Raw genomic sequence first — 13,549 nt, 5'->3', positions numbered from 1 at the left:
AGTTGCTAGGTGCCAATGCTTGTTCAAAAAAAAAAAAAGAAAAATCAAGCTGCTTATTTAGGTGCTTAAATCAGGGTGTAGGCTACTATCTTTCGGCCGCCTTTTTATCAAGAAGGATGACCCAATGATTACAGCTGTAGCCTCGGGTCTGGGAGATGCCTGTTTAGTTCCCTGCTCTACCACACAAAACCTGTGTGACCTTGGGCAAGTCACTTAGCCTCTTTGTGCCTCAGTTTCCCATATGCAAAATGGGGACAACACGTGATGGATATACATGAATTACAGGTTGTGAGGCGCTGGATGCTATTGTAATGGGGGGTACCGTAGATATTTTTGAAAATCTCAGCCCCAGCATTCAAAAGCTTCATGAAATGAAATTTGCTCTCGCTGCAGGTACTGATGTAGGGAGGGGTATTAAGGCTGATGCCCAGTACCTGTGCTAGCCTGATTGAAATTGGAGATCTCTTTTGGTTTGGTTTGGGGTCTAGTAGGTGGTGCTCATAGTATTAACTCCAAAGAGTGGGTGTTACCCAATAGGAGGGCTCTGGATACCAGTTTCAACAGCTTTATGTCCTGGGATGAAGGACGATGCAGCTGTGTAATTTGCCCCTTGTGAGTGACTTGCATGCTCTTTCTCTGCTGTTTAGTGATCTGGTTTCAAAAGTCCCAACCAGTCAGTAGGTTACTGTTGCCAGACCTCTTCCCTAGGACCTGAGGAACTGCAGCCATCAAATTTAGTAAGGGATATGGTTTTTGAAGAAAAATAAAGTGTCCCTGGAAATTGACAAGAGAAATACCCCAATCCTCACAAGATCAAGGGATGGAGATAAGCTCTCCTGTTCAATTGTGTATTAAAGACCCTCTTAAATCAGTTCTGAAGGATTTAGCAAACATGGTGAGGAGGAGCTGGAATGACTCCCAGTTACTTGGCTCTACGATGAGTCATCTGGAGGTTACTGCGGTGACTCAGCTCACCGCCAGAAGAGGAGAATCCTTTTACTACTTGAGGATCAGCTTTTTTTTTCCTTTGATGTCCTAAAATTACAGCTTTTCTCTGTGTTTGATACACAGGCACTTATGGTGGCATTAGGTTGTATATGCAGGAGTTGATCGCCATTACCCAGAAGGCTCTGCAGTCCCCGTCTTGGAAGATGAAAGCCCAGGGAGCAGCTGCCATGGCATCTATTGCCAAACAAACTGGTTCCCTGGTGCCGCCCCATCTGGGAATGGTGGTTGGTGCATTGTTGCAAGGTCTATCTGGAAGAACGTGGACAGGAAAGGTAAACAAGTGGGGCCAAGTGGATTGAGAGAGGCTCAGGTGTTCAGTCCCTTAGCCCAGAAATGGAACATAGCGAGCCATAAACATTCCCATCCCTGCAGGGAGTGTGATTCCAAATGTATCTTGCTTTGGTTGATGGACCCTTCCTGTCCTGTGTGTTCCTATGATACAAAGAGGGGCACTGAGGTTTTCTGGCCTGAGCATGTGGCTGTTTAATAGATCAGATACCCAAACTGCTTTGTTCCTGTTTGATTTAGAGCGAGTGGGACTTGTGCATGTTTTTAAATGACGAGGCATGGAACCAGAGGAATTAAAGGTGGTGGAAATGGGAAAACTCTGGCTATGCCCAGTCGGTAATGGAAATAAGTGCACCAAGTAGCATACGTAAGCACATGGAGTTAAAAAAAACAAAACAAAAAAACCTTAACGTAAATGAGAATCTGGTTCTTCAGACTACTTTCTATTCCTCTGGCAGCATGCATTTAGACACACTTTAAGGCCCAGTTTTGCAGCCAGGACAGTGTGAGTGAGAACCCGGCTGTGTCATGTTTTTGGAATGTAGGCATCTAGTCAGCTAGTTTTCTGCGGGAAGAATGAGTGAGTGGGGAGGATGAGATTAAAACAGTGCAGTTTATAGTGGCGTGATGGAAAGAATGTGCCCCTTGTAGAGGTGAGTGGCATTTGGATGCTTCTCCAGCATCTGAGTCTGAGCCACAGAGTTAGGGATACCAGTGAAAACCGTGCAGGAGGAAAGCACTGTCTCACCGTGAAGTTGTTCTCATGAGCACATCTCACTTTTGTTTTAATGCTCACAGGAGGAGCTGCTGAAAGCGATCGCCAGCGTTGTCTCTGCATGCAGGTAACCGGAACTGGATGCCACCCTAATCTCCCCCTGGACATAGACTCTTTATCTCCTCTCCCCTCTGATCTCGGGCTGGGGGCTGTTGGGCAGAAGCCGGAGTTGGCAGCAGAGCTCCTCAGTGGATGTAGGGACAGGATGGGAGAAGTGGGATGGTGATGGTGGTGAATGGATGGGCGAGTGGATTACAGGGGTGGGAAAGACAGACGGAGGGGGAAATGACATGAGGGTTGTATTGAAAGTGTGAGGAGGAAGAACACAGGAAGTGGGAAAAGTGTGAGGAAGAAGAGGGAACAACAGATACTGCAAGACTGAGGAAGAGCTCAGGTACAGAAATGTACTTATGGGAAGGAAGGGAGAGAGAATGAAGCCACAGAGTGAAACATTGCCCTTAGAACGGAGGGTGCGTGTATGTATGCTGGTGAATGCTGGGAGAAGGATTTCCCTGCCTCTGGTGGAGATTTGCACACTCTGGAGCTAACGGGCTTACTTTCATTCATTGAGATTCTCCTGGACAGCATTTTTCCCATTTGCAAATGCCCTAGACTCCACCAAATGACAAGGAACCCCTCCCTCTTCCAAGAAAAACTTCCCAGAGGAGAGTGCCATTAGAACGCACCTCCAAGGGCTGCATCTTCTCCAGGCAAATTACTGGATGTTTTTGGGGATGGCCAGAAGATCTTGTCTAGAGCACTGTGAACCAACCATGCCCCTTAGGCCTAGAAAAGGGCCCAATCAGGCTCTGAGCTCTTCACTGGCACCAGTAAGACTCTGTGTGTTTGGAATAACCCATTTTATTTAACCTGTATTAAAATAAAAAGGATGGAAAGTCTGTGAATTGTGGCAGTAAAGGATGTGGGGTCCTGGGTTCAAGATGTCGGAGCTGCTTACTTAACAAACAGCCTCAGGGGGGTGTAACTTGTGTTTGACCTTCCATGTGCTTCTGGTGTTTCAGTGTAGAGTTGCAGATGTCTGTGCCTAATCAGCCCAGCGTCAATGATGTTGTCCAGGCTGTCCTGAAAGAGTGTCGCAAAGAGAACCTCAAGTACAAGATGGTAGCTCTCAGATGTACAGCAGATGTGCTGAAAGCAACAAAGGAAGACCGGTTCCAGGAGCTGGCGGACATCGTCTTTCCGATGATAAAGAAGGTGACGCTTCAGCTTTTTGATTTACTTTGTTTTTAAAACCAGCTGGCGGTCATAGGCCTGCCCGGGTGAAGTCATGTCCATGGGACTCTTTTTCTCCTCAGGGCTGATGGTTTGAAAAGCTCTCCCCATTCAGACTGGTCCAGTACAGGTGTGAACATCTCCCACTTGTAATCTCACAAGTTTCTCCTTGTCCCCACTTTTTTGATTTGTCTAGACTTTAGTTTCTAGGAAGGGTGAGGGGCTAAACTGGAGTTCTGCGTGGTTTCCGGCGTGCCGTGCCGTGCCGTGCTCCTCCAGAAAGACATTAAAACCCAAGTCCCTGGCTGCTCTGCTGGAAACTAAAGATCCCATGACACTGTCTCAAACCACAGGGATTTGCCCACTGTGTTTGCATAGCATTTCTCCTCCAAACCCACTGTTGGGCAATGCGGTGTCTGCTGGTTGCAGCCCCCCCATCTGAATCCTGAAGAGCGTGATTTTTTTCAAGTGCTGAGCGTCTGCAGGTTGGGCTGAAGTCAATGGGAACTACAAACATGCTGCCCCTGTGAAAATTCAGCCCTGTGTTGTTAAAGCACTTTGGGGTCCTTCCAGATGAAAGACAGCATAGAAATTAGTAACATTTCTGTAGCTTTTCCTGATGGCAACAGAACGTCAGTGAATTGAGGTTCTCTAACTGTGTGGTGTGGGTGGATTATATAATGACTAGATACAAGGGCTGTTTGTTAGGAAAGCGTCCTGTGGAATAAACAAAGCATAATATCCTTCCCCCCGTTACTGGTACCTCTCCAGAACTCTCATGAGAGCGTAGGAGCCGGTTCACCAAAGAATGATGATGACGAGAACGAAAAAGAAAAAGAGCTTCAGATGGAATCTCTGCTCTGTGCCTTTGAGAGTTTGGGCAAGGCCTGGCCTAGGAATCTGGAGACGCAGCGTAAGTTGGATCAGACAAATAATGAGCAAAGCTGGCAGTGTGTGAATCAGAGTATTTGCTTTAAAAAGGGACTCGACCAGAAAGCACGCTGAGGGATGCGGAGGAATGTCCAGGGCTTTCAAGAGCCATTTGCTTGAGCAGTGGGGTCAGTTGCTGCAATCCTGGCAGTAATTTACAGTAACTGGGGAAGATGCTCTGTCTTTCGCACTCCAACAAATGTACACTGCACAGTCTGTCTTTGCCCAGGCCAACCCCTGAAGAGTCCTTACAAGTGCACTCAGTGCCATATACCAGGCTGTTTTGAAGGCGTAGAGTGATGTGATAGGACGTGTAGGCCAATGTTTCCTAACTGGGGGTGTCTGAAGCAAGACACCTAAATAAGTGGTCTGGTTTTCCCAGATGCTGAGCACCCACTGTTTCCACTAATGTCAACAGGAACTTCAGGGGCTCAGCATCTCTGAATGATCAGGCCCCTTTTTACTGAGATGACAGAATGTGGATTTGGTTGCCTGTGATTAGGCCTCCATGTATGGAAGTGTTGCCCCGTCAGGATCAACCAGGGTTTCAGGGTCCTTTGTGGGAGGAGGATGTTTTGAGCTCCTTGCAGTGACTGATCTAATTTGGAGCATGGGCATAGACAACGATATTAGTGTGAAGTAGGGAAAGTACAGATCTGCCTTCCCCTTATTAATGTAATGCCACCCTAATTTGTTGTTTTCAGGCTGCTATTGGCAAGAGCTGTGCAAATTAATGTGTGAGCGTCTGAAACTCAGTACGTGGAAAGTGCAGCTTGGAGTGCTACAGGCCATGAACGCCTATTTTCAAGGGTAATTTTCCTGCTTGTACTTCACTTTTATTTCCTGCCTTCACTCAGGCATTTCGTCCTTTTCATGAAATTGTGACAAATGCACTATTACATTGGCTATAATGATTCCTCAGAGTCAGCCAAGCGGATCCTTAGAGTGGCTTGTTTCCTTCGGCACAATGAGTCTCACACTGCTTTTAAATTTGCTAGGTTAATGCTTTTTGAAGAGGCGCACTCAGACCCCGGGGCTTTGACAGAAATCCTGTTGGAAACCTGCTCATCTATCACACACTCATTAGGTAAATCTATTTTCCCAGCAGGTGGCTGGTGATGAACAGCTTGTTTAAATGCTCGTCTTCTGGGAGCTGGCTGGTGGATGTATTTGAACCTCTCTCTTGGGACACGTTCAGTGAAGTGTAATCTGTAACGTTATCGCTCACAACCTTGAGTTCCCTTTAATCTCCCTCCCTTGGGTTGGCTGTTGAAGACAGTATTGCCCATGACGCTTTGACCAGAAGTGTCAGACTCCTTTAGAGAAGGCACACCCCTTCGTCTCCGATACTAAATACCTTGATTTTGGAGGTGGTAGATTGCTGTGTGGCTCCTTCCAGGACTGTACTTTCTACAAATCCATAACTTCCCCCATAAGAGTTCTCCTTGCAGAGGATGAGTCACGTAGGACTGGAGAACTGAATGAAACATAATTTTCCCAGTCTCTTCATTCAGACGTTTTATAGCTTGGCCAAGTTCACACCTGAAACAATAGCCATGTTTATCTCTGGTGTAGTTCCCTCAAAGTCAATGGAGTTGTACCAGAGACTATTTTGGCCCTATATATCCATGATCATTGTTTAGGATGGAAATTTTCTTACCCAAGAATTTCCTTTCTGCTAGCAGCGTCTCCCATAATTCTAATATGTCTGGGTTGCTCCTCTGCACTCTGCAGTTTCTGGAGGCAGTTCAAAGCTGCAGCGCAATGTATGCTGGCTATCAGATGAGTCATTTCAAAGCTGTATAAAAAGTCACATGCAGTGTTGTTTTAGCCACGTTGGTCCCAGGATATTAGAGAGCCAAGGTGGATGAGGTAAGATCTTTTATTGGACCAACTTCTGTTGGCGAGAGACAAGCATTCGAGCTTACACGGGGCTCTTTTTCGGGTCTGGGAAATATCACAGCTAAATACAAGGCGGAACAGATTGTTTAGCAGGAGTTAATACATATTTCAAGGGACCATTCAAGGAAAAGTGGCCCATTAACACACTTCTCCAGTCATAAGGGGGCGGGGAAGAAGCTAGAGGGTAGGATAGTTTAGTGGGTTATAGATTGTTGTAATAAGCCATAAATCCACTGTTTATTCAGTTCGGGATTTTTCATGTTAAAGTTATGAAGTTAAGCTTAAAAATCAAGAACTAAAAATCATGGCTTCCACTCTCCTGTCCGTTAGGTCCTTAGGGAACAATTCCCCTTCTTGAGGAATAACCATGTCCCTAGCTAGGGAGGTTTCTGTGGCATTGGTCTTTTGGGCTTCAGTGAGAGCATTCTCTGGTTCTTGCAGCTAATAAAATCAAAGGTCGTGATCGCTGCTACATTTAACCTGTGTCAGACTTGTCCCTGATTATGTCTTTGAAGAAGGAGCGCAGGGGACTTGCTGCCTCGGGGGAGGATTTGGAGGGAAGGTATTTGCTTTTAGGCTCATCCTCGGAAGCCTGCTCAGGTTCAATCTGAACTGTGGCCACAACCTTTTTGCACAGGGCCTCAAACTTCTCAGAGGGAAAAAAAAATTATTACATTTTTTTCCCAAGTCTTGCGCAGATTTGGAGCCCGGAAGCTCTCCTTCCTCGGCAGAGGAGGAATAGTCTGACTCGGAGGTGTCTCTTCTGGATTATTTTGTTCTTTTTCCTCCCACTTTTTATTCCTTGTGGACTTTTTTGACTTTCTGGCGAGATTTGCTGGAGATGGTGACCAGAGTGCAACCCAGACGTGGCTTGCTTTGTGCAGAGCCCGGAGAAATTTCTCCCTAGCTGTGTGCTCCTTCAGGATCCCATTCTTCTTGAGCAGGAGATGGGATCTCATTATCACCATTTTCTGACTCGAACTGGGGGTGGCAGGAAGGCTGGATATAAGCCCTGAGGGTGCTCAAGGCCCATTCCCAGATTTACCCCTGGGTCATCTGGATGAAGTCGTCCTCAGAGCCTCTCCCTGTTCTGCCTTGGGTCTCCTGGTCAGGCTTTTCGGGGTGGAGTCGTGGGGAGGGATCCTAGCTTGTCTGTCTGACTCAGAGCCTCACGCCCATGCGGGTGCTAGGGTTGGTTGCATGGGAGGAGGCTGGGCATAATTCGCCCTCTGCTGATCCTGGGAAGGCTCCCTCATGGGCAGAGCACTGTTTGGATCTCCCCTGGCCTTCGTGCAGCTGCTGTGCCATGCCAGTAAGGGGGAAAAGGAGCTCAGCAGAAAGGCATTGCAGTGGAGGCTCCATGTGTTGGAGCTGCACAGACCCCCACCAAGGAAGAAGGAGGGAGGCTTGAGATCAGAGAAAAGGCCCACTGCTGCCCGGAAAGGACAGGAAACAGTAAAGGGATTGGAGCAAATGAACTGTCACTTCACTGCTGCAGAGGTAGGAGATCTGGCAGCAAGTGGGAGGAGGGGGCATGGCCAGCCGTGAAGCACCTCCAGGACCTGCAGAGTGAAGGGGAGCAGCCCCTTTCCAGACCTCTCAGAATGATGGGAGATGATGGGCTGCAAAAGGAAACCAGAGATGCGAGTCTGTGGTGCACCTTTTAAGAGAGGACATGTTTGTGCCCTCCCAGTCCTGCTATGCTTCCAACACGCCTCTCCTGCACCCAACCCCATGGCCAAGGAAGGCGCCCTAAGGCTGTCTGCAGTGTCTGTGTTGGGGAATCGACCCCTGGGCAGATATAGGGCTCTTAGGGCCCCTTTATGCCACTTCCGTCCTTTTATGTGGCTCAAAGGGGCCAGTGTGGGGATAAGGATGTCACCCCAGGGGCTGAGGACCATGGAAGTGCTTGTGCGAGTTATGGTCACAGGAAAACAACTTGGTCTCTGGTGACGCTGGGTGAAAGCCCATATAACCAAATACCCTATTGATTTAGGAAATACCCGGATGGTTATTTTAAGCATTACCAAGCCACAAGTTTATTGAAAGGAGACTCCTCTACATAAAGAGTTGTTTCTCAAGGACTCTGATGTAGGAATATGACTGTATTAAAATGTCACCGGTGTTTGTTAGCCTCCAATTCCTCTTTAACATGTGGAACAGTTGCACTGTGTGTACTGTACCAGAAGGCGATGCATGATGCTTTTCTAACATGGTGGGGGAGTCTGTGTATTTGCAAACTCTCTGCTATTAATACACCTGACTATCCGTGGGGATTTCTGAGCTGGCCATATGATGGACAGAAGTGTTCGGAGCTACAAAAGCTAAAGTACTTTGTGGCAACAAATGGCTAAAGCTGTATTTGTGCCACTGATGTATACTCCGCTTTGAAAGTTGGCTGCATTCTTTCTCCATAGAAAATAGGAGCTACACCTCCATCAGAACAGAAGCATTGTCTGTGATAGAACTGCTGCTCACCAGACTTAAAGGTGAGGTTCTTTGTCTGCTTATCATGTGGAAGATCCAAGTCTGAGATTCCAGCTGTGTGTGTGGCCCCAAGGCCTGGAAGGGCGGAGAAGGCGATGCCTTTTGTTGCTCTGCATTTACTGTGCTGGGTGATTTAGGAGCAACGTCGACCCGCTGCATGTAGCCCTTCTCACCTGGAAGGACCGCGCAGCACTGACATGGGGTGGAGGCGGGAAAAGTGGGAGGGAGAAATTCTGAGTTATGGTTGGAGAAGCTGTGGATGAATCCAAGGTTGCGAATCCAAGGTATGCCCCCCCTTGGTGTGAGAACCCTTCAAGACGGAGAGTTAGGTGGAGAGAGCACAGGCCTGGGAGTCAGGATATTGAGGTTCTTTCTCCAGCTCTGTCTCAGACTCAAGGTGTCAGATTTTGCATTGTGCTCTGGCCCTGGCTCTGGCTCCATGGCTGGCATTGGTAGAAATGCTGCCTGCCCCCTGGAGGGCTGGAGGAGGCTTTGCTTGCAGGAAGTGCTTCTCCTCTTCTTGTAACACCTGTGCTGAATTTAGCCTCTCAGTTTGGGGTTCCATCCCCTTTAAGGCCTAAACAGGTGTGTTCCTTCAAGCGTCCTACATGGCTGCAGTTGCTCTTTATTTAGTGAACTTTCTCCTTTTGAGCCTTTACGTTCCTGCTCTAGCTCCATGTGTCTCCTTTAGTGGAAGAGGGCTGTGTATTCCTTTTTCCTGCTGCTCTTCTGGCTTCTCCGTGGTACACCTGGAGCAACCATGAAGTGAGAAGGAAATGCCCCCCAAGCCTTTCTTTCCCTCATGCTGAGCCCTGTGAACCACATTTAGCCAGGCCTTGGTGGGCACAGCTCCTGTTGAAGTCCGTGGGACTTGCATCTGTGTAAGGCAGGCTGAACTTTCCCCATGTGGTTGATAATCCTGCAGGATCTCCTCCCTGAATAGCGATTTGGATCATGCGTAGAACTCGAAGCGGTTCCTGTTTTATGATGTCCGGGGGCCTAGTTACTTTGCATCATTCGGGTATTCATTTGAAAATGCAGCTGCTTGTCTCCTTTTATCCACACAGAGTCTAAACAATGGGACAGCCTGCCGCTGGAAAGCAGAGAGCTCCTCATTGGCTCCCTTACTACCATGGTATTGGACAGCAGACCTGAGCTGCAAGAGAAAGCATCTTTTTTGAAGAAAACACTTGAAAACCTTGACTAAATTGTAAAACACCAACAGCAAAGTGCCATGTAAAACAAAAACAAGTGCAGTGTGATCTGAAAACCAAGTGGGGAAATGCAGATTAATCTGTAGCATGCATCATTCCTTGGCCAAAATAAAAAAATGCCTTAAATTCTGTTCCCCATTAACTGTATTTTTACTGTTTTAAGCAGCTGGTTAGTAAACAACTTTTAAGTTGCGGAAAAAAATAGTTGGATCAGTAAATACCTCTAATGATGTGCCCTAAAAGACTTATAGGTGTGTAACCTAAAAGAAGTATTAAGGGCAAGAAGCATCTGATTCTTAAAATAGGCAAAGGATGTAACTTAATTTACTCTGGATCCCAAATACCCCTGTAAAAAATTGTTGAAGGTGGCTGAAGAACCAACAGCTCTAGAAAGTTTAAACGCTTATTTTCTTTTCACCGTACCTTGCATGTGGAGGCTTAATACTTGGTGCCCAAATAGTGATTCTTTAAGTCTCTCCAGGAGATCGGGAGCAACTAATATTTGTATTAACAAGGGTTGAACCCCCGCCTCCATTAACAAGGGTTGAACCCCCATTGACTTCACTGGGGGCAAAATTTCATCCCAGAACTCCCATCTCACGGCTAGCCCAATCTGGTCCTCCCTGGCACATGCTCCCACCCTTTGTGAAATGTGAAAGGCAGAATATTGTTGACTTATTTCCTCCATCTCTGACTTCAGAGTGGATTTAGCAAATCCATGCCCCCCTTCAGAGCTAATGGATCCCTGCTTCCCACATTTTAAACAACAATGATTTTCTCCAAAAGTATGCACGTGAAAGAGCACTTTAATGAACTGTCTGGGGCTGAGGTGGTTTGGATCTATAAGACAGGACAGGTAGGGGACACTGCTCTTCTCAAAGTTGTTTTGCATGACACTCCTTAACTGCAGCAAAAAATGACACTCTCCCCACCCCGAAACTTTTTCTAGAAAATGTTTTTCCAGAGTGTTCAGTTTGCCATGATGGAAATTTTTATAGTAGTAGTTTTTTTTTTTTGTTTTGTTTTTTTTATGTTTGTAACTCTGTTCTTGCTTTGGAAAGCTGTAACAATGTAGACTTTTCAATGTTTGTAACAAACTGAATAATCTATCAGTCGCCAGCTCACACTGGTTTCTAGAAAATACTTTTAATTTGCACTTAATAAGAAAGACCATATCTGCATTACCATGGAGTAAAAATTCTATTTGATTAAATGGCCACGCTACCCTGTCCCCGCTCTTTCTCTTCTCAGACAAAAGGCGGAAACCTGGATGCTGTGACGACAGGCTTTAGAAATGTAAAATGACCCCTGTAACCTTAGCGTGGGTAGGGCACCGCGGTGGTGATTATGAAATAAAATCATGAGTGTTGGCAACCTCACAGCCATGGATTTCAGCAGAGAAAGTCTTGTTGTTTTCTTAAGGACTCCTTCCCATCCCTTTCTGACTTAACCTACAGGGGGAGAGAATCTTGCAAAGAACCTTGCCAACAGTCATTGCTCCGGGTTGCTGGCACAGTCAGGATTGAGCGTTCAGTACCTGCCTTTCCCTCAGGTCTGTGCTAATTCACGTTCAATGGTTTTGCTACTGTATTAGCTGAATCGTCTGACGTGGTACCTAGGGGAAGGGGCAGTGCAGTCCATACTCCTCGGATCAGAAAATTTCAGCCAACGGTGGGGGAAGCCTCTTACGGCACTTCTGTATCTGAGACCTCAGCCAGTGCTACTGCACCTTAGCACACGTTAGGCAGTCCCTCGCAGCTGGTGCTAAAATGTTTGATCTATGACTTAGCGGCAGGGAGCTGCTGTTTGTTTACATTGTTTGGATTACCGAGCACATCTGTAAATTTTAAAAGCTTATTGGGCAAATCACTTGCATAAGATGGTACCATTTAAACAACTGGCCTTCCATGAAATCTTTTCACAAGAGCTTATTGGTGTAGGAATGAGAATTCCCCTTGTTGCTTTGCCGTCACCGGTGTTTGTCTGACTTATTCTTTTTCATATAGTTCAAAGCAACAGACGGTTACGGTAAACCAAGCACTCCCAATCTCTCGATTTCAGCAGGGACATGTGTATTGTGAGGAAGTTACCTAAGATTGTTATGTAGCTATAGATAGAGTAACTGGGCTAGCTGCCATATTCTGCTAGGGGTGCATAGTTCATAGAAGAACAGGTTCTAGAAATTCTATTGACGGCTGGGGCCAGGATTATGGGGGAGCTGGAGATGGAGTATTCGAATCTCTGACTCACAAAGCAATATGTTTTTAATGATCAAAAGTACAGATTCAGAATTCTTCTAAAGCATGTGCCTATATACAGAACCTACCTGCACAGAAGTTGATAATGAATTTAAACCAAGGTCTGAGGCCTGATTTCCACCCCCCCCCCCCTTTTCATTTATAAACTTGACAGGAAAAAAGAACAAACAGATGTGGCCTTCCTGGAGTTTTTCCTCTGAAAGTGATTGCACTGTGTAAACCGCACTGTACTTTGCCCAAGGTGGGCATTTCTTGTGCTGCTGAAATGCTGCTTTGTATACAAGAGTGAGCTGGGCAAGTCTGACACTAGTGCTCGTTCTAACCTGCAAGCTCTTGCTTAAACGGATGTATATTAAGAAAAGTTTTCTAATGTTGCAAGGTCTCCATCGAATTCAGTGCGATCGGTACTTGGATGTTGACGTATGTAAATGGACTGATTGAAAGAAAACCCTCCCACTTACCAAAAAGGTAACATTAAATAAAGGTGCATGACCTGTTCTTGGAAGCAACTGGTAATTTTTTCCCTCTTGCTGTGTCAAAATTTCAACTATCCAGCACTTTCCAACCTTCAAAGCTGGCATTAATGTTATGCACGAGTCATATATGACTGGTGTCCTCGCTCTGTCCCCAACCCAACGGAGCAGTTCAAGCCCCTGTCTCATCCTTCAGCTACCCTCTCGCTCTGGGTTACTGCCAGTTCGTATAGACCTCACTGATGGCCATTTCTGGCCTGCTGGGGTCAGCAGGGTTGCATGAATGTCAGCAAAGGCAGGACTGGGCTGTGAGGCTGAAAGTTACATAATAAGCAGTGTTCAAAAGTCTCACCTTTTGAGCTATTTATCAAAGCCACCAAAGTGCACAGGAAACCCTCCCAGTGTACAATGCTGGGCAGCTCACTGCCCAAGCTTTGGTAAAGGGCAGAAACCATAAGGAATAGCAAGAGTTCACTAAGGCCATGTTGGGGTTTTTTTTTCTTCTGAAATAAAGTGCACTGCACACACAACTGCACCTTGTACAAATAAGCTATATCAATACCTACATGCGCACTAAGTGTGGTGTTGCAGTAATGATTAGGGCTGTCAATCACAGTTAACTCACGATTACTCAAAAAAAAATGAATCCTGATTAATCACCCTTGCAGTTAAATAAGACTACTGACTGAAATTTATTAAATATGTTGGATGGTCTACATTTTCATATGTATTGTATTCTGTGTTGTAACTAAAATCAGCATGTATTATTTTTGCTTATAAATATTTGCACAGTAAAAATAAGAAATAGTATTTTTCTATTCACCTCATACAGGTACTGTGGTACAATCTCTTTATCGTGAAAGTGCAACTTACAAATGTAGATTTTTTTTGTTACATAACTGCACTCAAAAACAAAACAATGTAAAACTTCAGAGCCTACAAGTCCACTCAGTCCTACTTCATGTTCAGCCACTTGCTGAG

The 13,549-nt window shown here is 46.0% G+C and overlaps 1 protein-coding gene across 7 annotated transcripts in view; it reads left to right on the top strand.

Annotated features, from left to right (window-relative positions):
* ECPAS (Ecm29 proteasome adaptor and scaffold) overlaps window positions 1-12,593 on the top strand; it is an 89,854-nt gene extending 77,261 nt beyond the window's left edge. For 6 of the 7 annotated variants that reach the window (XM_073345601.2, XM_073345606.2, XM_073345603.2 and 3 more), the window contains 8 exons: window positions 1,072-1,280; window positions 2,095-2,138; window positions 3,094-3,286; window positions 4,076-4,217; window positions 4,939-5,044; window positions 5,233-5,321; window positions 8,554-8,625; window positions 9,691-12,593. In XM_073345601.2, the coding sequence (XP_073201702.1) occupies window positions 1,072-1,280; window positions 2,095-2,138; window positions 3,094-3,286; window positions 4,076-4,217; window positions 4,939-5,044; window positions 5,233-5,321; window positions 8,554-8,625; window positions 9,691-9,830 (995 nt within the window). In that variant the 3' untranslated portion in view covers window positions 9,831-12,593. Of the gene's footprint in view, window positions 1-1,071; window positions 1,281-2,094; window positions 2,139-3,093; window positions 3,287-4,075; window positions 4,218-4,938; window positions 5,045-5,232; window positions 5,322-8,553; window positions 8,626-9,690 lie in introns of those variants that run through there. The other variant, XM_078852952.1, reaches the window with a different exon arrangement.
* The last annotated feature ends 956 nt before the right edge of the window (window positions 12,594-13,549 follow it).

This window comes from Lepidochelys kempii, chromosome 5 (assembly GCF_965140285.1).
Source record: "Lepidochelys kempii isolate rLepKem1 chromosome 5, rLepKem1.hap1, whole genome shotgun sequence".
In the NCBI taxonomy this organism is placed as follows: domain Eukaryota; kingdom Metazoa; phylum Chordata; order Testudines; family Cheloniidae; genus Lepidochelys; species Lepidochelys kempii.
This window is presented reverse-complemented; position numbering and strand designations above follow the sequence as displayed.